General features: G+C 36.4%; 1 protein-coding gene across 2 annotated transcripts in view; it reads right to left on the reverse strand.

Moving 5' to 3' along the window:
* LOC128211194 (uncharacterized) overlaps window positions 1-25,001 on the reverse strand; it is a 63,520-nt gene extending 38,519 nt beyond the window's left edge. The window contains exons 1-2 of one of the 2 annotated variants that reach the window (XM_052915669.1): window positions 24,878-25,001; window positions 6,128-6,297 (exon numbers count right to left, since the gene is read on the reverse strand). In XM_052915669.1, the coding sequence (XP_052771629.1) occupies window positions 6,128-6,268 (141 nt within the window). In that variant the 5' untranslated portion in view covers window positions 6,269-6,297; window positions 24,878-25,001. Of the gene's footprint in view, window positions 1-6,127; window positions 6,298-9,937; window positions 10,053-24,877 lie in introns of those variants that run through there. The other variant, XM_052915668.1, reaches the window with a different exon arrangement.
* Between the last annotated feature and the right edge of the window lie 540 nt (window positions 25,002-25,541).

A 25,541-nucleotide genomic window follows, 5' to 3' on the forward strand; every position in this document is an offset into this window, starting at 1 on the left:
AGAACCAGAAGTTTCCTACATAACAGAACCAGAAGTTTCCATATAAACAGCAGGACTAGGAGTTTCCTACACAACAGAATCAGAAGTTTCCTACACAGCAGAACCGAAAGTTTCTTACACAGCAGAACCAAAAGTTTCCTACACAGCAGAACCAAAAGTTTCCTACACAGCAGAACCAAAAGTTTCCTACACAACAGAACCAGAAGTTTCCTACACAGCAGAACCGAAAGTTTCCTACACAGCAGAACCAAAAGTTTCCTACACAGCAGAACCAAAAGTTTCCTACATAGCAGAACCAAAAGTTTCCTACACAGCAGAACCAGAAGTTTCCTACACAGCAGAACCAGAAGTTTCCTACACAACAGAACCAAAAGTTTCCTACACAGCAGAACCAAAAGTTTCCTACACAGCAGAACCAAAAGTTTCCTACACAGCAGAATCAAAAGTTTCCTACACAGCAGAACCAAAAGTTTCCTACACAACAGAACCAGAAGTTTCCTACACAGCAGAACCGAAAGTTTCCTACACAGCAGAACCAGAAGTTTCCTACACAGCAGAACCGAAAGTTTCCTACACAGCAGAATTTCCTACACAGCAGAACCAAAAGTTTCCTACATAGCAGAACCAAAAGTTTCCTACAAACAGAACCAAAAGTTTCCTACATAACAGAACCAAAAGTTTCCTACAAACAGAACCAAAAGTTTCCTACATAACAGAACCAAAAGTTTCCTACACAGCAGAACCAAAAGTTTCCTACAAACAGAACCAAAAGTTTCCTACAAACAGAACCAAAAGTTTCCTGCATAACAGAACCAAAAGTTTCCTACATAGCAGAACCAAAAGTTTCCTACACAGCAGAACCAAAAGTTTCCTACACAGCAGAACCAAAAGTTTCCTACAAACAGAACCAGAAGTTTCTTACATAACAGAACCAAAAGTTTCCTACAAACAGGACCAGAAGTTTCCTACATAACAGAACCAAAGTTTCTGTATAAACAGCAGAACCAGAAGTTTCCTACATAACAGAACCAAAAGTTTCCTACAAACAGGACCAGAAGTTTCCTACATAACAGAACCAAAGTTTCTGTATAAACAGCAGAACCAGAAGTTTCCTACATAACCGAACCGAAGTTTCTGTATAAACAGCAGAACCAGAAATTTCCATACAAACAGCAGAACCAGAAGTTTCTGTATAAACAGCAGAACCAGAAATTTCCATACAAACAGCAGAACCAGAAGTTGCATAAACAGCAGAACCAGGAGTTTCCTACACAATAGGACCAGAAGTTTCCTACACAAAAGAACCAGATGTTTCCTACACAAGAGAGCCAGAAGTTTCCTACATAACAGAACCAGAAGTTTCCATATAAACAGCAGGACTAGGAGTTTCCTACACAACAGGACGAGAAGGTTCCTGCTCAACAGAACCAGTGGAAAACAGAATCAAAGGTTTCGTAAACAACAGGAAAAAATCAGGATGAGTAGTTTTCTTCACAATGGAACCAAACGGTTCCTGCACAACAAAATGCTATCATATGATGAAAAGAAACCTGTTCCCCCTTTACTTCACTTTTTTCAAAGAATAATAGAAAATTATCTAACAGATACAGACCAATATTAGAGTACCATCTAAAACACCGAACCACTCAGACAACCACTAGTCAACTGTGTTTGATCAAAATTAATCTAATTGGGCAGATTAATGTTTATTAGACATTACTCCATGGCAGTCTTCCATTGTTTATCAGATACCAGAGATTTATTCCTGCATTTTTCCTTTGGAATTCTCATCATGTAAATATCTGATAAGCCATCTCAATATTCAGCCTGGAAAGTGAACCATATGTACAGGGAACCAAACAGATTTTTGAAATTTTCTGTGTTCTTTATTGAGAGGCACTTTTGGCAGTGTAGATAGGAGTTGACCTAAAAGAGATAATCGTTGGTTTATTGATAAAAATCATGTCAAAGGATGAACTCTAATGGAATTTCATTGTAAACCATCATATTATGAAATGCAAACTTGCACTTACAAGTTTTTAAGTTTTAACACGTCAAATACCCTAAAACATTTTAAAGGCCATCTTGACTCAAATGCTCTAAGCCTAAATGGATGCAATGGTTTTATACTTTAAATACGCATTTTTCTGTATATCACACTACGACTGGCCGATCTTATTGTAATGATTACATATGTCATTCTTGAATGGCCTGACTTGTCTTATATGGATTCAAGCAGTAACAGGTTTGGTCAATGACTGGGGTCCTTCCCAAAGGCCAGTTTATTTTCACAAACAATTATTTCTACATGGGAAAGGAGCAAATTGAGCAATACATTAGCCTATCTTTGTAAAACAATACAAAAGAGATTATTATTAACATTACTATCAATAAGAGGGCCACGATGGCCCTCAATTGCTCACATGAGTGAAAGTTTTAAAACTTTGTTACCACTAGACAGAGATACACACCAAATAGCTATGCTCTAGGCCTTTCAGTTTCAGACAAGACGTTTTCCCTTTATATCTCTATGTAACCTAGGAGCATAATTTGAACAATCTTGACAAAGAAGGACCATAAGACAATGTTACACAACTATCTAAGCTAAATTTATGTTTTCAAAACTATACACATGATCCAAATTTCCATGCTGTAGCTTCAAAAATAAGAAAGTAGGTCAAAAGGTCACAGTCAAGGTCATCTGAGGACAACATTGATATTTGTTTACGTAACTGTACATGTGGACCCAATTTCATTGCTGCCACTTCAATAATAAAAGGTAGGTCAAAAGGTCACAGTTAATGTAATATGAGGACAACATTGAGATTTGTTTTGAAAACAGCATACATGGTCCAAATTACATTGGTGTAGCTTCAAAAATAAGTAAGTATGTCAAAAAGGGTTGTGTCAGCTTTGACCCCTGGGGCATAATTTGTACAAACTGGGTAGAGGGCCATCATATGATGATACATAAAATTATCAAAGGGCTAGGACTTGTGGTTTGAGATTAGAAGATTTCCAAAGTCTATCATAAACAAGAGATGTTTGTCAAACATTATGCCCCCCCTGAGCGCCATGTTGTCAGGATTAAATGGACAATTGAATGAAATATGCATGGACCGAAATGACAGCTGATTTGTTGCTGTTTTAAGATTATGACCATTAAAGTGTGAGGATAAAGTGTGTTATGACCGTCATGACCTTTGACTCTATGAACTCAAAATCCAGAGTCATCAGCTGGTCACCAGAAACCTAAATGTCAAGTTTGAGGGCCATGGGTGCAGGCATTGTCAAGTTATAACAAGACAAGTTTTTTTCGTTCAAGGTCACTGTGACCTTGACCTTTGACCTGATGACCCCTTAAATCATAAGGGGTCATCTACAAGTCAGATGCAACTCCAAGTCAAGTTTGAAGGCCATGGGTTCAGGCATTGTTGAGTTATCACTCTGACAACCTTTTACCATTCAAAATCACTGTGACCTTGACCTTTGGCTCTATGAATCCTAAAATCAATAAGGGTGATCTACTGGTCAGGCTTAACATCCATGTCAAGTTTAATGATCATAGGTTCAGGCATTGTTGAGAAATCAGTGGGGGAAGATTTGTTAACTTTTTGGCGTTCAAGGTTACTGTGACATTGACCTTGGCCTGATGACCCCCAAAGTCGATAGGGGTCATCTACTGGGCAGGCCCAACCTTCATGTCAAGTTTGATGACCATAGGTCCAAGAATTGTCGAGTTTGCTTTCAAGGTCACTGTGACCTTGACCTTTGACCCCTAAAATCAATAGGGGCCATCTACTGGTCAGGCCCAACCTCCATGTCAAGTTTGAGGGCCATGGGTGCAGGCATTGTTGAGTTATCACTTGGACAACCTTTTATCATTCAAGGTCACTGTGACCTTGACCTTTGGCCCAATGACCCCTAAAATTAATAGGGACAATCTTCTGGCCAGGCTCAATCTCCAAATCAAGTTTGAGGGCCATGGGTGCAGGCATTGTTGAGTTATCACTCGGACAACCTTTTACCATTCAAGGTCACTGTGACCTTGACCTTTGGCCCGATGACCCCCAAAAACCATAGGGGTCATCTCCTGGTCAGGCCAATTCTCCGAGTCAAATTTGAGGGCCATGGGTGCAGGCATTGTTGAGTTATCAATCGGACAACCTTTTACCATTCAAGGTCACTGTGACCTTGACCTTTGGCCCAATGACCCCCCAAAACAATAGGGGTCATCTACTGGTCAGGCCCAACCTCCAAGTCAAGTTTGAGGGCCATGGGTGCAGGCATTGTTGAGTTATCACATGAACAACCTTTTAGCATTAAAGGTCACTGTGACCTTGACCTTTGACCCATTGAGCCAAAAAAACAATAGGGGTCAGCTACTGGTCAGGCCCAACCTCCAAGTCAAGTTTGAGGGCCATGGGTGCAGGCATTGTCACGTTATCACTCGGACAACCTTTTACCATTCAAGGTCACTGTGACCTTGACCTTTAGCCTGATGACCCCCAAAAACAATAGGGGTCAACTACTGGTCAGGCCCAACCTCCATGTCAAGTTTGAGGGCCATAGGTGCAGGCATTGTCACGTTATCACTCGGACAACCTTTTACCATTCAAGGTCATTGTGACCTTGACCTTTGGCCTGATGACCCCATAAAACAATAGGGGTCAACTACTGGTCAGGCCCAACCTCCATGTCAAGTTTGAGGGCCATGGGTGCAGGCATTGTTGAGTTATCACTCGGACAAGCTTTAAAATTATTTTACCATTAAAGGTCACTGTGACCTTGACGTTTGACCCGATGACCCCCAAAATCAATAGGGGTCATCTACTGGTCAGCCCCAACCTTCATGTGAAGTTTGATGACCATATGTCCAGGGATTGTTGAGTTATCACTCGGACAAGCTTTGGTCTACCGACGGACCGACCGACCGACCGACCGACCGACCGACCGACATGCCTGTGCAAAGCAATATACCCCTCTTCTTCGAAGGGGGGCATAATAAGTCTATAGAAATCTTGTGACGACAAGAGAGGGGCCAGATTTGAACCAGGATCATAATATTAACTTGGTAGGGGGCCATCATATGATGTTACATACCAAATATCAAGGGTCTGGACCCAAATGTTTATGACAATCTATATGTAAAATAGGTGACCCCCAGGGCAGGGTCAATTTCAACACCAGAGGCTTCATTTGAACTTTGTAGAGGACCACTGGACAATGTTACACACTAAATATCTAAGCTCTAGGCCTCACGGTTTTGGACAAGAAGATTTTAAAAGTTTTCCTTTTGGTTCTTATGGCAACAAGAGTTTTGCATGGAATTCTTTACACAATTTTGAAAGGGCACCACACAAAGACCATCTCTGCAGGGCTTTTTCTGCCCATTTTGGGAAAAAGACCCTAGACATTTTGGGAAATTTTGCGTCGTGAAAATGCGGAAATTGGGAAATTTTACAGTGAAAAGAAAAAGCTGTCTAGTCTCCTGTGAATAAGGAAATGATTTAATATTAGTTTATTTTCCCTTTAAAAGACCCACAATGGCTGAAATATCAATCCTTGGGGTGTAAATATCTATTGCAATAAATCATGACATATATATATAATAGTTCATATGTCTGAATGTAGTGAAAATCATTGATTTCTGAGTTCAATTACCAAAAAAACTTACAATCACATAATTTATTAGGATGTTAAAAATGAACCAGTACAGGTAAAAGAATTTCTAAAAAAAAAAAAAAAAAAATGTTTTTTTTTGGGGGATTGGGATATTTTTCTGAAGATTGGGAAAAATATCTTATATTTTGCTTTGGGAATGGGTCCGATAGTCGGACCCGTGGGTACTATAGAAAAAGCCCTGCTCTGTGAAGTTTCATCAAAATTGTCCAAGAGGTTTAGAAGAAGATATTGTTTAAAGCAATTGTTGGCGACGCACGAGGCATGACGGACACTGGATGCCAGACATAGACTGATCACACTAGCTTACCTAAAGCACTTCAAATTAGGTGAGCTAAAAAAGACAGTCGATAAAAATTACAATGAAGATTTGGAGGTGTGAAAGTATAAATGATTAAAGAACTGTCACCTTAGAGTCCCTTCACTTAAATACTTCAATAAATACCTGTATGGCATGATTGTCGACAAAGGTGAACTGTGTAACATCTCGGTAGATGTCAAACTTCCTGTAACGTGACCGCTTGGCGGGCGGGAGTTTAGTGCCATGGTTCACATTCTGGGGCTGGAAGTTGGGAGGGGCCTGCATGGCGAAACAGCACGGGGTTCACCTTACACCTGAAATACACGAGGGACACACTGTTAAGTACATTATACAGTTGGCAGTGTTGTAAATGCAAGATCTTGGGAAAGTGGAGGTTCCCTTTATACCTGAAATATAAAAAGGGCAGTGTTATATATGATCTTGACACCAAGAACTATGCAGACTGAAAGGAGAGCAGTAAGCATCCATTTTACATCATGTGGCTGTTTTAAACATACTGAGACCTTGATACAGAGGATGAAGATAGAGTAGTGCAGTTTTTCCCCCATCATTTTGGGAATGGGGTCAGAGCTGTTCTGATTGGGAAATGATGTGTCAATTTGACTAAAATTGCAACTTAAGCTAGAGTGCTTTGAAAATAGAAAGAAAAGACAATGAATGTTATAAGTTTGTTTCTTTATGTATACACCAACTCCTCCATGCAAAATCAGTTTTGGGTCCAATTTTCAAATGAAATAAATAAACAGCATTATTTTCACATACGGTATATGGGAAAAAATAAACAAAATACATTGGGAAGAAGGCCAAATATCAGCCCCAAATTCATCAGAAAACACCCACATGAAATACAGAAGGGAATATGTAATAAGACATTGATTTGTGACCTTGGCAGGGGGAAAGTGATCTGATAAGAGCAGTGAGGGGGCGGACAAATACAGGGAGATCAACAAGTCATGTTATTAAGACAATAAATTAATAAGCTTAGAAAGGCTTATCAGCATATGAAGAAAGAAGGTTGATATTTAAGACATTTTGGCAATCAATGGCAAACATTACAACATCGCTGATTGTTCACATTCCATTTGAATGAACTGGAAACCATCATTAGGGTTTATTTATAATGATCTATTTTTATCCTGCTAATCATCAGAATTTCACTCTAAGATGTCAGTTATCTGGAAAACATGTTTGATTTTACACCTGTGCAACCATTTGTTCAATATCTTTCACCACAGTTTACAGGCAATTATAGGGTTCGGAGGAAATGGTTACGGAAAAAACAAATAATTCCAACAGAAAAGATAGCTGGGCATAACATTACAGTCTGCAATTGGAAATGTAACATGAACATAGACTGAATGCCAACTCGAATGGCAATTTTACATTGTTTTTTAAGCACTATTAACTTGAAGGTGCATTGTCGGTGTTATGTGTTTATTTTAAGAAATGAAATGATAAGCAACAGGTTGAATTAGGCTTTATGAACACTTCTTGTTCCGATTAAGTTTGTAGTTACGGCAAGTTTTTTTAAACTTTCATCAAAATCTTTGTTAATTCCAAAATATCACAATAAAAAATTGGCACATATCATATCTTGGGTTACTCTTACAAAACATGTGATTGATTTTCGTCCATGTAAAAAACATGCCGTTTTCTCAATTTCAGTGTTCTGATATGTAACTATTCGGCCAAATTTCAGACACAATTATTTGAATAAAATGCCACAAAAGACACCAGTGGTGAACAAATATAATTAATTATAATTTTCGAACCTTTTCATTTCATGAACATTATTATAAATTCCAGCAAGCACAAAGTTTGCCCATTTTAAAGGCTCAAAATATTGATGCAGAAAAACTTTTGTATACCGTAATTTTGGTACATAATTTTGTTTAACTCACTTGACTATAAGCGACAGTCTGTGTTTTTTAACTTTAGAATTTTTAATGTTTAGAATAACCAAAAATGTATGCAAGAGGGTAGTCAATATTCCCTGACTGACTACAGACCCAGAGGACCCGGGTTTGAGCCATGCTATCCCTCTTCCCGGAATATTCCCCTCACAATCTTTTTAAGAAATTGGCGCAGGTTAGATTCCCACCTAGGGCACAGGTTAGATGCCCAACTTGGGCACATGCAAGGTTGGTTGGTTGGTTGGCTGGTGGTGACCAAGCCAAACAAGTGGGCATGGGTACTGCAGCAAAACTAGACAAATTCATACCCTTATACCCTTGCATGACATTTTACCAAATACACCAAGACTTTGTTTCAATATGTTTGTCTGGTAAGCAAACTCGCTTCTCAAAAAGTCATCCCGAGTTGTGCGGTTACTCGCTTCTGGATTATAGCATTCCTTTTCCCCAAAGCATCCCAGTTTCTCAGTGGTGAGCGCAGTGGCTAGTGCACCTGCTCCTCGCCAAGGTGTTCTGGGTTGTCTGGTTAGCACACTCACTTCTTGCTTAGAGCACTCATTCTCCCCAAGGCTTCCCGGGTTGTCCGGTTATAGCGCAGTGGTTAGCGCACTCTCACCAAAGCTTCATGGGTCCAATTCCCTGAATTAGGTGCAGCATCTGAGTTTGGTTGGTGGTCACCTAGACAAACAGTTTTTCTTCAGGTTCTCCAATGCCATAGAGAGTGACTTCACAAAAGATAATATAAATTTCTTCACATTTGTTGTAAAATAAATAAAGTTTGAAATAAAGGGACACCCCAATATTGTTACAAGGATGAGGACAGTCTCCTGGATGAGCTGTATTTCACCCATCACTGATACAAATATTTGAAGCCCTCATAGTAACTTTATCCACAACTAATTTTAATATTCAGTGGTCAAGTGACAGGTAAATGCCAATGCCTTTCAAACAAGTTAATCTACATAATATATTCTATCAGGGCCTCTCAATATGCCACAATTATGATCATGGACCTTGTGCATCTAACCTTGACAACTATACAGTCACTGTTTTCATTAGATAAAGAAGGAAACCCAATCTCACAGGACTTTTCCCTAACACACAAACCCTGTCTGAAACCTGACTAATCTGCTATGTTCTCGTTGGATAGGATTAAGTGTTTTTCTTCATTACATTTTTTGTCAAAGAATTCTTGACAATGGAGTCCAAAATGTACTCTGAAGATCTTGCTAAATAAGTTAACAGCAATAGCTCACAGATTTCAAGATTGTTTCAACATACAACAGATATAAGAACTTGATACCCCGCGTGAGCTCATTAATGATGCACCAAGGTTAAACATGGAGAAGAAATTCTAGCCATTAAATAATACCTGGGGTACAACCAATTTACTCTAAGAATGCTGTGAGAACTTGAAAGTCCAAACAAACACCACTGCCAGGACTCCAAAAATCAGGAGATTAATTCTCCCTGCCTAGTCATAAGTATTGTTAACAAGCCACCGGCTAAGAAATTGTGGTAAGGGTTCATTAATGTCAAGCATAAACGCATATTATGAATGTATGACGCATAACCACTTTGAGAATTCATCATTATTACCACAATTTTTTAGATGAGTCCTGTCATTATTTCTACACTTGCAATTATTATAATGCCAACATGAAGTATTAATTATACATCTGTTTTTATATATATATATGCATATTAATACCATGAATCATTAAAACGTGGGCTAATTTCTTCATTCATTCATGAAATGCATATTATTTTTCTGTCTTTTTACTCGAACATGGACGAATAGCCAGGTCTTAAATATGAGTCATTTAAATTTAGGAAATGTTTTTAAAGCAATATCATGGCAAAAGTAGATCTGTTATTTGTAGAAATCACAACATAAAGTACATGTCCTTGACATACACTACAAAAAATATCTGCTGAAAATGATCTTCAAAAGGTTTCTGAGTGATAACTTTCATGACCCTTCAACCATGAAATATTCACGTAAAATATTAATTCATACCTCTGAGCTATAAAATCTTACACACACTGATGGTGAAAAATCAACTTGACGATCAGAAATCCAAATTGATCCCACTGTGCAGCTTTCACAAAACAAAATTGTATGAATACCTGCCTTCACAGAGAATATGAATCACAAAACATACGCTCCTGGAAGGCACAGGGATTTCAAAACAGACTTGCCTGTTGCCTGGCTTGCTGATTTTATGATGAGAAAAATCCCTTCAATTTTTCATAAATATTCTAGATTATAAGGCACAAACAATTACTATCCTTTGTTTACTCTAGTTTAGTATCAATATCAGACAAGTCACACATAAATGAAACATGTTATTTTTGTTATGCATACATCTAGAAATTCGAAAACCACAAGCACTAGTAAGACATATAGATGAAATGCTTCAACATAAAGAAAATACAATCCTACATTAATAGCTGTGGTCAATATCATACCATATGACTCAGTCCAGGAAATATTGTCTATCAAGCAAAACAACTTTTCTCTTCTGCCTGATGGTTTATCAGCAGAGGGAGCACAAGCTGTCAGCATGTCAGATAGCTTAGAGCTGGGAGTCAATCTCTGGACTTTTCCCTGCAGAACTGCTGCCCATTCAAGTTGCATGGTTAACATAAATTAACATTCATTATACTTTACATTCAAAGGCTGCAGAATGTTGTAGAAACTTAAAGGGACTGTAAACCAGATTGGCACCCAAAAAAGTTTTTTTCTGTAACAAATCTCAGGACAATTATCTAATAGAATGTGTTACGCTTTGATATCATAATTGTAAAAAAAGTACCAAAATGTAAAAAATAAATTGTGTCGGAGACCGGGTTCAAACTTGTGTCACCATAATTGCAGTCCAGCGTCGTATCTACTGAGCTACAAAGGCTTATTCTAATTGGGTGACATGATCAAGCTATACACCTGCCTCGGTAATATCATGTGATAACACCGACTAGCCAATCACGCATAAGGAATTAATTCTACCTGGTAGACATACCCAGTAATCTTTTTTAATGGAAAAGTACAAAATAACTGCTAAACTTAAATAAATTGTAAACTATGTGGTACTTCAGTTAGTAAGTTTCAATGCATTGTACACATCGATGCCAAGTTTATGTCAGTTTTCGTCAATTTTCTTTTTTCCCCGCTATTTTATCATACAGAGTACAGCCCCTTTAACCATCTTCAAAATTGAATATTATGCAGATGTAACAATTTGGACTACCTTTCTTGAAAAAAAAAAAATGATGATGATGATGATGGATGATGGATGATGGATGATGATGATGATGATGATGATGATGATGATGATGATGATGATGATGACGATGGTGATGAGATAATGATGGCAGGATTAGTGACAACTTGCATTTCAATGTCATCCAAATGTCACCCTTTTTATTTGTAATTAGGCCAGAGTTTTTTTATCTTTAGATTTACGGGAGATTTTTCAAAAAGTTGGGTAAGGAGGAGGAAATAAAAATAAAAATAAAATGCATAAAATGTCCCGAAGGAGAAATAAATAAAAATAAAACGGATTTTTCTCCGATTTTTTTTATTTTTTTAAATCTTCTTATATCATGAAGACAAAACACACCTTACTTGTGTCAGCTATTTCATAGGCTGAAAAAAGGGTGATAGATCACCATAAAGTTTCAAAAGCATAATTATAAGATCCTTTTAATGACTGAAAATATTGACCTCAACATTGTGGAGTTCAAGCGCTCATTGAAATTAATTGTATATATCTGTTCGAATGCATCTATGCATATGAGGTGCATATATTATCAACCCATGGATTTTATGAAACATGTCAGTGTAATACAGAAGTTTAAATGGCCATTTCTAACCTTTTGCCCACAGTATAAGCATATCCTTTCCATTGTGAAGTAATCAAACATTGAACAAAGTTTCAGACACGGTATAATAAGGAGGTCAAATGTGTTTTTAACGAAATAGTACCGTGACAATTTACCGTGATGTGGTTTTGATATAGAAAAAATAACCAAAAAAAGTCGACGCCCTGATGGAAATTCTTCTTCACTTCAAAGTTTGACAGGGCTTACGGATACACAGACAGTCAAAAGCTACATTTATGTACTTCACCAAAGAAAATTCGGGAGCATTAAGATAAATTTGACAAGTGTTATATGTTTCAAAAAACCAGGTCTAAGAACTGATTTTAGAATCAGTCCTGAAAAATATCCTTCTAATTCCAGCTATGCCCGTTGGCAATAAGCAACATACATGTTTGACTTCTTGCACTGACTGCCAGATATCTTATGTTCTGACAGATTTTTTGTTTTATCGGAAACACACACTATGTTATTATTACATCATTTTCAGTACTCTATAACGATTTAAATTCTAAATCATTATTAAACTAATTAACAACTACGAATATCACGATACCTTGTGTTTTTCTCTTCAAATATGTGATCGTGAAGTAGTGTGTTCAATGCTCCCCAGAGTCAAATTCAGAAAAAAATATCCATTTTGACTATGATGAACACGATATCATTTTGCAGTTTGTGTTTGTCAGAAGCTATACATTTTTGCACTGTAATCCAATTCATCCTTGTTAATATACGACGTGCGCCAACGACTTTTAATAGACAAAACAACCCAAGAATTTCTGTCTCCTTATTTTGACCGGAAGTTTCGCAATCATTCCACGAAACGCGAACAACATACTGAATTTATAAAAAAAATCACAATAAACACGCTTTAAGTTCTCCATGGTTTGATTTAACTAATGAAACATAAACATCGGAACGTTTTTGTTGTAAAACATTTCTATATAGCTGCAGAAATTGCGAGAAATAAGGGGTATGACAAAAACTACTTTCACTTTTGACAGGCCGTTGTTATGGTAACGGGTACCTGTTCTGTTTCCCCGCGTATTTCCGACTGGTTTACGTGGTTTGTGCAGTAAAAAGACCTATAATTAATGACAATTGGTACACCAGTTGGTTCTGGGATATGGGTTATAGAACACTAATTTTATTTTCTTCTTAACATTGGAGCAACGTTCGTCGGAAAAAATAAAAATAAAACTACGAAAATGAATTTTATTTTTATTTGGGTTTTGCAATATTTAGGTACGGCGCTCCCGTAAATCTAAAGATATAAAAACTCTGGCCTTATCTACAATAGCATGAACTTTCATCTGTTATAACCTTCTAGAATATCAATACCAAGGTATGTTGCATCTCTATCCATGCAGTTACAACAGCAGGATTTTCATTTCAGCCATACATTAAATCCTCTGAAGTATTGATACTTCCATCAACTTCCAGCCCACATCACTTTATTGATTGTGATCAATGTGATTGAACATAAAGTACTGTCTGATAAGAGAAATTTCTCCAGGGTTCCACATACAAGTGCAAAACAGTGTCTGGTAAAATAGCTGTATCAGCTGGAAGTGGAAGTCTGTCTAAAAAAAAGTGAATTATTCATCAACAAAAAAAAACAACAACAACAAAATATAACATTACCTTGTAAGAATTGGATTATAATGTTCATTAGCTATTGAATCCATCTGTATGTTTATCAACAGAAGCTGTCAGTTACATTACCAATTAGGAAGGGACACTGGTAATCTACCAACCACTTGCTTTTGGCCGATTTTGCTAATCACCATGATTCTTCCTTACCGCGGATGGTATTTTTTATTATATATTTTTCCTTACCCAGCGATATAAGCATATCGCACACTGCGTTCATTTCTATAATTTGCCACGCTTCCAAATGCGTTGAGTCAACGCTATAAGGGACGTTGCAAATAATCAAGTGTGGCCTGGGATGAGATTGTTTACCATAGCAATTGGCTAAAAGCCGTTTTGCGAGCATGGTACAATTTACGATCTCCTATTTCTACCCACAGCATCTGTTAAGGTAAGCCGCATCCTCGCGATATGCTGCACGCATGTAATCGGACGTCGCAGGGTTCTCAATAAGTTTTGGTTTAACCGTCTCAAATAGAAAACAACCAGCTTCTACTTATTCTACTGAAAATTCATTTAGTTTTCCAAATTTGAACCGGCCCTATTGCCATTTGAACCGTCCATTTTGGCCGGCAGCCGGTTCTTATTGAGAACACTGCGTCGTATGCGGTAGCAACAGATACACATACCACCGCGTTGGCTACCGCGGAATACATCCCCTTGATTTACAGCAATGACGCAATCACTCCCGTGAAGGCAGCACGTATTTGGAAAACAAGAGGGCCATGATGGCCCTGTATCGCTCACCTGTAGCTTTGCTAAATAAAGTGAACATTCTGACCTATTATCATAAAGATCCAATGAAAAGTATGGCCCCTAGAGGCCACTCTTTTATTTGTCCCACTGACCTAGTTTTTTACCCCACATGACCCTATCAGTAGGCAATGCTTCAAACCAAATATTTAAGACCTAGTCCTTGTGGCTTCAGACAAGAAAATTTTAAAGTTTTTTCCTATATAAGCCTATGTAAAACTTGTGACACCCAGGGTGAGGCCTCTTTTCACCACAGGTGCACAAATTGAACAATCTTGGTAGCGGGCCACTAGGTTATGCCACATATAAAATGCCAATGTCTTGTTGGTTTAGACAAGAAGTTTTTTGTTCTATATAAGCGTATGCAAAACTTGTGACTCCCCCCAGGATAGGGCCTCTTCTCCCCAGGGGCATAAATTGAACAATCTTGGTAGAGGACCACTTGGTTATGATACATACCAAATATTGAATGCGTAGGCCTTGCATTTTCAGACAAGAAGATTTTTAAACACTTTCCTTATATAAGCCTATGTAAAACTTGTGACCCCCTAGGTGGGGCCTCTTATCACTTCAGGGGCATAATTTGAATAATCTCGGTAGAGAACCACAAGGTAAAGCTACATACCATATATCAAATGCCTAGGCCTTGTGGTTTTAGACAAGATTTTAAGTTTTCACTAAATAAGCCTATGTAAAACTTGCGACCCCCAGGCAGGGCCTCTTATCACTCCAGAGGCATAATTAGAACAATCTTGGTAGATGTCCATAAAGTAATTATACATGCCAAATATCAAAGCCCTAGGACTTCTAGTTTTGGAGAAGATTTGTTAAGTTTTCCATATCTAAGTCTATGTAAACCACGTGACCCGGGGCGGGGTCATTTTTGACCCCAGGGGCATAATTTGAACAATCTTGGTAGAGGTCCATTAGGTGATGCTACATATCAAATATCAAAGCTCTAGGCCTTGTGGTTTTGGAGGAGAATTTTTTTTAAGTTTTTCTTATCGGTTACCATGGCAACCAGAGTTTCGCATGGAATCCATGTCTTTGAACAACTTTGGTAGAGCTTCATGCAAGGAACATCCCTGCCAAGTTTCATCATGATTGGCCAAGGGGTTAAGGAGATGTTGTTCGAAGCAAAATGTTGACGAACGACGTACATCAAGCGGTCACAAAAGCTCATTATGTCACTGCGTGACAGGTGAGCTAACCATAGGGCCATGGTGGCCCTGTATCGCTTACCTGCCATCGATCCATACTATTGGGACTTTCAGGATTGCAATGCATCAATATTTTGAGTTACTGGTTCTTCCTTAATTGTTAGTAATTAATGGATGCCACCAGGCGACAAGTTTACTTTGTTGTTAACAATCATGAATGAATGGAAGTTGTCATAGTATATTAATGAGCAAACAAAATACAAACAACATCTTCAAAGGGTTTTATTAATGTGTTTATTAAACATTTACTTGTGCCAAATTTTCTATAAAAACAAACATCTTCAAAATCAACAGAATGCATCAAAAAGTTGTGGGAACAAACCTTGAAAAGTATGATGGAAAAGATGGGTTCAAGGGAATGATATGAAGAAATGTTTTGTTGAATAGGGATTGGTATTAGCTGCAAATACTGAGGGCATTAACAGTTCTAACACTGGACTTTTAACGTCAAGGTAACATGAAGGTGATGGTCACAATTGTAAGTGAATGGGAACTACATCAATAATGACAATGATAACATCAATGCAGACACAATGTAGTTGGTGACAACATTTTTACTTTTTCCAGGAAACAACTGAGCTCTAAGTTCTTTGGTTTTTGAATGTTTTAAATGTGTCAGTAATAGTATTCTTGTGCCAAGGTAACTATGACAGACAGATAGGCTAACAAAAATGTACAAATATGTACACTATTATTTGTGTAGACTGCACATACTGTTGAGTACAAATGTGAAACGTTCAATAGTAGTCAGCCAATTGCAAATGAGAACATGAAATTATATTGAATAGTAGCACATTGGTGACATATTTTTAAGATTTTTGCAAACAAGAGGCACATCAGTGCCTGTGCTGCACTGGCCTACAGGCTCAAGCAAAGGCCACCTAACAAACATTTTCGCCAAGTTAAATAGAAATACAATCATCGGTTTCTGAAGAAAAGTCATTTAAAGATTTTTCTATTTTTAGCTCTGATGGCCATGTTGTGCAGCGGACCAGAACGGTTTGGGCAATTTGAGTTAACAAGGACCACCAAAGGAACATTTCTGTCAAGTTTACTGAGATAAGATTATTGGTTTTTGATGAAGTTGTTTAAAGGTTTTTCCATTTTTTTTAGTCTTGGCGGCCATGTTGTGCAGCGGAATGGACCCATTTGATAGATTTTGGTTAAGGACCACCCAAGGAACATTTATGTTAAGTCTAATCAAAATCTGATCATCGATTTCTGAAAAGATGTCGTTTAAAACTTTTTCTATTTTTAGCTGCGCCGCCATGTTATGCAGTGGACCAGAAACATTTAGGCAATTTCGGTCAAGGACCACCCCAGCAACATTTCTGTCAAGTTTTTGTTAAAATCTGCCTATCTGTTTCAGAAATGTCGTTTAAAGATTTTGCTATTTTACTTCTGGCCGCCATGTTGTGCAGCGGACTGGAACCATTTGGGGAATTTTGGTTAAGAACTGCCCAAGGAACATTTCTGTCAAGTTTCATCAAAATCTGATCATTGGTTTATGAGGAGAAGTCATTTAAGGTTTTTCTATTTTTAGTTCTGGCGGCTATGTTGTGCAGCCTACTGGAACCATTCGGGCAATTTTGGTATAGGACCATTCAAGGAACATTTCTGCCAAGTTTCATAAAAATATGATCATCGGTTTCTGACCAGAAGTCGTTAAAGGGTTTCTATGATCATTCTGACCAAGTTGCATTGAGATAAGGCTAAAATTGTGACCTCTATTGTGTTCACAAGGTTTTTGTACTAATTGACCTAGTGACCTAGTTATTGACCGTGAATGACCCAATATCAAACTTGACCTACATTTTATAGCGATGATCATTCTGACCAAGTTGCATTGAGATTAGGCTAAAATTGTGACCTCTATTGTGTTCACAAGGTTTTTCTACTAATTGACCTAGTGACCTAGTTATTGACCGCGGATGACCCAATATCGAACTTGACCTACATTTTATAAAGATGATCATTCTGACCAAGTTGCATTGAGATAAGGCTAAAATTGTGACCTCTAATGTGTTCACAAGGTATTTCTACTAATTGACCTACTGACCTAGTTTTTGACCCCAGATGACCCAATATCGAACTTGACCTAGATTGCATAGAGATGATCAGTCTGACCAAGTTTCATAAAGATTAGGTCAAAATTGTGACCTCTGTTGTGTTCACAAGGTTTTTCTAATAATTGACCTAGTGACCTAGTTATTGACTGCGGATGACCCAATATCGAACTTGACCTAGATTTTATAGAGATGATTATTCTGACCAACTTGCATTGAGATTAGGCTAAAATTGTGACCTCTATTGTGTTCACAAGGTTTTTGTACTAATTGACCTAGTGACCTAGTTGTTGACTGCGGATGACCCAATATCGAACTTGACCTACATTTTATAGAGATGATCATTCTGACCAAGTTGCATTGAGATTAGGCTAAAATTGTGACCTCTATTGTGTTCACAAGGTTTTTCTACTAATTGACCTAGTGACCTAGTTTTTGACCTGGGTTGACCCAATATGGAACTTGACCTAGCTTATGTTAAGATGATCATTCTGACCAAGTTTCATTAAGATAAGGCTAAAATTGTGACCTCTATTTTGTTCACAAGGTTTTTCTAATAATTGACCTAGTGACCTAGTTATTGACTGCGTATGACCCAATATCGAACTTGACCCAGATTTTATAGAGATGATCATTCTGACCAAGTTGCATTAAGATTAGCCTAAAATTGTGACCTCTATTGTGTTCACAAGGTTTTTGTACTAATTGACCTAGTGACCTAGTTATTGACCGCGGATGACCCAATATCGAACTTGACCTAGATTTTATAGAGATGATCATTCTGACCAAGTTGCATTGAGATTAGGCTAAAATTGTGACCTCTATTGTGTTCACAAGGTTTTTGTACTAATTGACCTAGTGACCTAGTTATTGACCGTGAATGACCCAATATCAAACTTGACCTACATTTTACAGCGATGATCATTCTGACCAATTTGCATTGAGATTAGGCTAAAATTGTGACCTCTATTGTGTTCACAAGGTTTTTCTACTAATTGACCTAGTGACCTAGTTATTGACCGCGGATGATCCAATATCGAACTTGACCTAGATTTTATAGAGATGATCATTCTGACCAAGTTGCATTGAGATTAGGCTAAAATTGTGACCTCTAATGTGTTCACAAGGTATTTCTACTAATTGACCTACTGACCTAGTTTTTGACCCCAGATGACCCAATATCGAACTTGACCTAGATTTCATAGAGATGATCAGTCTGACCAAGTTTCATAAAGATTAGGTCAAAATTGTGACCTCTGTTGTGTTCACAAGGTTTTTCTAATAATTGACCTAGTGACCTAGTTATTGACTGCGGATGACCCAATATCGAACTTGACCTAGATTTTATAGAGATGATTATTCTGACCAACTTGCATTGAGATTAGGCTAAAATTGTGACCTCTATTGTGTTCACAAGGTTTTTGTACTAATTGACCTAGTGACCTAGTTGTTGACCGCGGATGACCCAATATCGAACTTGACCTACATTTTATAGAGATGATCATTCTGACCAAGTTGCATTGAGATTAGGCTAAAATTGTGACCTCTATTGTGTTCACAAGGTTTTACTACTAATTGACCTAGTGACCTAGTTTTTGACCCCAGATGACCCAATATCGAACTTGACCTAGATTTTATAGAGATGATCAGTCTGACCAAGTTTCATAAAGATAAGGTCAAAATTGTGACCTCTATTGTGTTCACAAGCAATTGTGAACGGACGGACGGACGGACGGACGGACGGACGGACGGACGACGGACGAAGAGTGATCACAAAAGCTCACCTTGTCACTACGTGACAGGTGAGCTAAAAATGTGTTGTTGGTAGTGTACACCCCCTTGTGTGTAAGACAATAAAATAGTCCACTGAACACATAGCTTCAATACATTAATGCACAAGAATGAAAAAAGTTTGCTCTGTTACCGACAAATAAGTGGTGTCATTTTAGGGTATGTTGTCACCTTAGTGCAAGAACTTAAAATCTGCCTTTATTTCTATATGCAGTTATTGCATCAAGGTGACGATGTGTTTAATTGCACGTAAGCAGCCTGAGCAGGTGCTCCATAAACAGATGCTTTTCTTCAGGGCAAACTGCATTTGTTTAATTTTTTAGTTAGGGTCGCAGAATCTAATAACAGAGTCAGGAAAAGACCTCTCCTACGCAGCGCAGCTATTAGGGCATGCTTGTCTAATAAAATATTTACAGTATAAAAAGTTATTCTTGTTCAGTGTTAAGGTGTTTGTAATGAGATAATTTTTATTTCACATAATTGTAATATATAACTATTACTTTAGATTACAATATTAAGCTGTTGTTGTTTCCTTTTTCTAAATCCATTGTATTTGCCTGATGTTACATATTACACATTGATGTCATTAAATTATGTCAACAGTAGAAATCATTTTTGGTCCATATAGCATGTCAGTAATACTGTATTTTTTAAAATATTCTATGTTTAATTTTCATATTGATCAACGTTTTATTTGCTGTACTTATTGGTTTATTCATCACCGATGAAGTAGTTTATATTAAAATTGTAACTATTTTTCGTTTGGCTGAATATTTGATGTGAGTTACAATGAGACTTTATAGAAAACTACCAGTTGCTTTTAATAGCATTTGCACTGGAAATAATAAAGTCCTACAGACTGGAAGAGTTACTCATGTCAATGAACAAGTCATGTGTATATATGGCAAAATACTTAATATACATGTACAGGGCATAGTATTTCATTTGCCATTTCTTACTCATTTTTAAAAGATAAAAACAACTTGCTGTTAATAAGGCAATTAAAGAATTAACAAAATAATTTTAACCCTAATACATGGCATCATTAATTTTATTTGGAGGTCAATATGAATATAATATTATTCTTGCTGTGCCAAACTTGAAAGATTTATTTTCATACGGACCTTCAAATGAACAATGACCTATACTAAGGCCACAACAAATTGATCAGTTGTCAAATTTCTGTTTTCCGAAATGCAAAAAAAGCCCTTCATTTTTTTGCGCCCGTACCTAGAATTTTGCCGAGTCTGAAAGTTTTTTTCTTTATATTTATTCAAAAGTTTACAAAACAAATGTTAAATATATGCTTTCAATTTTCTGATCAAAATTATTAATGCCTGTTTGTGAGAAATATACAATTTGTTTTTATAAGGTAAATCTTCCAATGAACCAGCAAATTTCATCATCCTTGGTGGAAATGTTAAAGCTTCATATTCCTCCTGTATCAAGCACACTCTAATGTTATTTTCCTTAAATAAAAAATTAATTAAAATTTGTGTTTTGTTGACAAGAATATCATTTTAATGCAAAAGATTTTTCAATATTTTTCAAGTAGAATGTTGTTTTGTCAAATAATTAAAAACCCTGTAATTATGCTTTTGAAATGATGTTAATAGCCATTGTTCATTTTACTGACTGTGATTTATATTAACTTTGTTTTCTTTGCTAACGTTTCCTGCAACAAGACCTTGCATTTACTAAAAAAAAGGTTGTGAAGTTATATGATACAAATTCATATGGGTACATTCTTCAACAACAACCTAGACGGAGTAACTGATTCTGTACCATAAAAAATATAAGTTATGCGCCATATAACATCATAATGAGTAAAACTTCAGGTTTGAAATTTAATACAAAACAGGAGTTTCTTTTTGAAGGCCATTTCACATCACCTAGATCTTTAATATGTATAGTTGTGTCATGATCTGCATCAGTAATCATGTCATGTTAGACTAAGGAACCTTGAACTTGGCTATTGTTCAGGCTAGACATGCAAGACAATAAAGTTCATTCACATTAAAACAAAGACATGTTCGATATTTATAAAACAAACAATGCACATGTTAACAAGACAGAATAGTTCAGTGTTTTTACACCATTTTAGGAATGCGACCGTGACCATGCAGATTGGGAAAAGTGTGTTATAATTAAGGCCAAAAAAAATAATAGATGTGTTTCTGGTGGCATGGTAAAAAAAAAGAGGGTCGGTAGGCAGGGATTTTTTTTTTTTTTTTTTAATCTTTTATCGGATCATAACTATCAGCGAGTAGTATCTTTTCAACTGCTATATAGGGTTAATGTTTGAATTATCAATTTTGTCATGTTTTGCCATATTGAAGCACAGATTTTATTTTGTTTGCAGTTCATGTATTTGTTGTATGTTGTGTTTATTTACTATTTTGATATTGAATATTATTAAATAAGAAATTACAGAAGATCCCTTAATTTTGGAAATTCTAATCTAGGGGAACACGGACACATCTGCCCCCTCCCCCACTGACTAGGTACGTTATTTATTTTAATATTTATTTACATGGGGGTTACAGCAAACCAACACTATATGTAGGTATAAATATATGGCGTCATACAGGACTGAAAATTTTGGTTCTTCATCTCATTTATACATCCAGATAAAATATGAGGTGTAAAATCAAAACTTGCACACCTGCTGGAATCACAGGGATACTGCAAACCAATTGAATTAAGTACGCCCTTGGCTGATGTATAATAATATGTTCATATGAAAGGAGAGTGTCTAAAACATCCCACAAATTGCAAGTTGCATTGCTTCAGAATGCAGACTACTTTTCACGTTTCACTGAATCATCAAAGACTCGAGACACTTTTAGTTTTTTTTCTTACCGAAACTTGTGCGTCGATTTTCCCTTTTTCTTGACCATGGATTTCTTCAAAAATATTTCGGATAGTAGCATTTGTTGGGACTTTTTTGATTTGTTTTGATCCCGGCTTGTGTTCGCAAGCCGCAAGCTCTATAGCGATCAAAAAAGATGAGATATTATTGTTATCATCCGTTAACGCCGCCATTTTGACGCTAAGCTAAAGTATCGGAGAATAGTTTGTGTCGTCGCCGTCTAACATTTACGAATTTTAATATCATTGTCGTCTTAATTATCATTTGAACCCGAGAACATCGTCGGCGTAGGTCGAAGGGTCATAAAAAAATTACGGTCGGCGGTAAAAAAATACGGTTGGTCGGGCCACCAGAAACACATCTATTTTTTTTTTTGGCCTAAGACTAAAAGACTCTTAATTGAGATGTCCAATGTCTAAAAATGGACAAGAAAGCTGAAAAAGTATATACTTGTTCAAACAAAAACAGTTTGCGGTTACATTTTTTTTTTTCAAAACATAAAATTAGGAATCTTATATTCACAATTTGATAGGAAAAAGTATATTATGTTATAACATACAGGAATAGGTGTAAGTATCTTCCTTTTTGAATGGAGCCAAATATTGGGATGAAAATTGGTCAGAAAAAAACAACTGACTTAGTACTATCAAAATAGAATAAATTAGTGCAAACTTAACAATAATGATAAACGTAATTTGATTTTTTGTCAAAAACATTATATTGCTTTTAAAATGTGACATAACACGTGATATTATAGTGATATGTTCAAGTGGGATCAATTTAAAATCACTCCAATATAAGACGTAACTTCACAGTGAGCATACCTACGCTGTGAGTCACCCTGATCAGAGTTCACATTTCCCTCCATGCAGTAGTGGAAAGTAGACAGTGGGGGAGTAAGGAAATTGATTGATTAAATTTGCAGATTAGCTGTGTTTATTTAAAAGACATTAAAGTTTAATTTTCCCAGTTTTGTTGGATAAAGTGAATATCTTGCAATAAATCATGTTGTAGGCTGATAAAATAGTAGATGACATTATACTTTGGGTGGAAATACTTGCTTGATAGTAAATCTAACTTAATATTGTTATCTTGAGATCGGCCATGATAAAGTTAAGTACAGGAAAGATGCAATAAAAGGTGCATAAATACACTTGTATCTTCAATGAAGTAATATTAAGGTGGTAACATGTACCATAATAAAATCATATACAGATAATGAAAAAAGGTATTATTAAAGATTTGAAAAACACCTTTCTTAGGGCTCTCATAATAAAATCGGAAGAATAGAATATTTCGAAAAATCAAAACAGGAATCAGTGGCATTCAAACATGAAGTTTTTATAATACTTTCACTCTAGATAACCTCAAGGTCTGTGGCTGCAAAGAGAAACTGGTTATATGTACAAGGTCAATGGCCTTTCAGGAATGTTTGCTTCCTCACCATCAAGGGGTCAAACTTTTACTGCTGAAAAACTACATTAAACTGCTGGCACATTAACCCAAACCTTACATTCCAGATATTTTTCCAAGAAGAGTCCAAATAATACCGGGAGACTTTTTTCTTTTGAAGAATTTGAGCTTGCACAGATTAACAAATCAACAGTGCTACATTATTTATGCATATAAGATGTAATGTCAAATTTGTATTATAACATGAATTATAGGACTGTAAACGCCAAATATTTCCTCAAAAATAATTTATAGTATCAGGCATGTTATAATATCAACATCAAAACTTACAGCTGAGTACAAAATGTAGTTCAAAGACAGCAGAAACTGATAGTATCTTATGGTTTACATAGCTGGGTATCAGGTCAATGCTGTTGCTTCTCTCCACCTGTCCTTTAGTTTGCATGTAAAAAGGTAAATTTTGATAAATAAAAGTACATACAGTTTCATTTCCTACAGTCAATTTACACTGACGAATCTCAACGCAAAATAACACAATTTTTCATATTATTATAGATGAATTTTACTTTTAAAAATGAACAATTAAAACTCACAGAGAAGTGGTATTTTTAAAAGTTTGCTATACTTACAAATTATTTGTGAACTTACATAATTATGGATTGTTATATTTATAATAAAACAAACTCCTACTTTGTCAAATTGACCTATGGACCCTAAACTAAATAGTTCATTAGGGATCTCTTTATGAGGATGGCCATTCCTAGTGCATTCCTAGTTGTCACAAAATTTATTGATCTGAAATGAGTGTGATGCAGACAATGACAAAGTATAATCAATTTGTCAAGCTTTGCTGGCGACTTAATGAAAAACATTTGCTGCAGAAGTTCCTGATACATAACATGCTTTCAGGAAAATGAAAAGTATATCTAAATCTATATATATATAAAATCTATCTTTCACTTTTCAGTCAATTTAAAGCTAAAGTAGTAGATCTGATAAAACTGTTCTAAATGTTATTCTGAAATTTTAATCATATATCTCCGTAAAAACAATAACATGTAGTTACGACAGAACTTTAGACAGTGAGTAGTCTAAAGGCACATGTCATAACGTACATGACCCATGCATAGTGTTTACAATGTGAACATGCTACTAATTCTTATATTGATCAAAGGATTGTTTTATTCCCCACCCACACAAACATGAAATGAAAACAGCATAAGCTATTATAATGCAATACACTGGGTTATGTATTTTTATAAAACTTAAATATCATCACTTTTCACAACAGAAAACAGAAGTAAAATTACCTGACAAATAAAATTACTCAGAAAACAGGTGAAATCCACACAAAATATCCAGCTTCCGGTATTACTTGCCGGTAATGTGCAACCTAATGTTACGCGCCAGGGGCATGCGCAATGAAGCATGTCGTCTACAGACTAAGGGAGGCAACCGAATAGTTCTGATATTAATTCCTGACATTATTTTTGCTCCTGCAGAACTTTCATATTTTTGGCCTACACATTTGTAAAACAAATCTTTAAATTGTCAATTATGATCAAAACAATCTCAAGACTTATTGATCAAACAATTGAAAGTTGTAAACTAAAGGCCGGACATTGAGAAAACACATTACACGTGTACCGAACTTTTTTCAACATTTATCGTTGTTACGTACATGTAGAAGGCTACATTAAGAACGGACATGACCACTCGCTTGAGAAAAAGTTTCTTGGCGTCTGGTCCATTTCAGTATTTTTAACAGTTTCAGTGGGATGGCTTACACCAAATTTGTGTTATTTAAATACCAGATAAGATATCAGCGGACATCTTGAATATGAATAATAAAAAAATAATCATTATAGGGCTATTTATTTTTCAGGCGCGTAGCTGACTGTACGCAAATACGCAGTTGCGTATTGAAATTTTGACAGGTCGAAGTTTTTGTCATACCTAAACCCATGAAGGATG

This window comes from Mya arenaria, chromosome 12 (genome assembly GCF_026914265.1).
Source record: "Mya arenaria isolate MELC-2E11 chromosome 12, ASM2691426v1".
NCBI classification, from domain to species: domain Eukaryota; kingdom Metazoa; phylum Mollusca; class Bivalvia; order Myida; family Myidae; genus Mya; species Mya arenaria.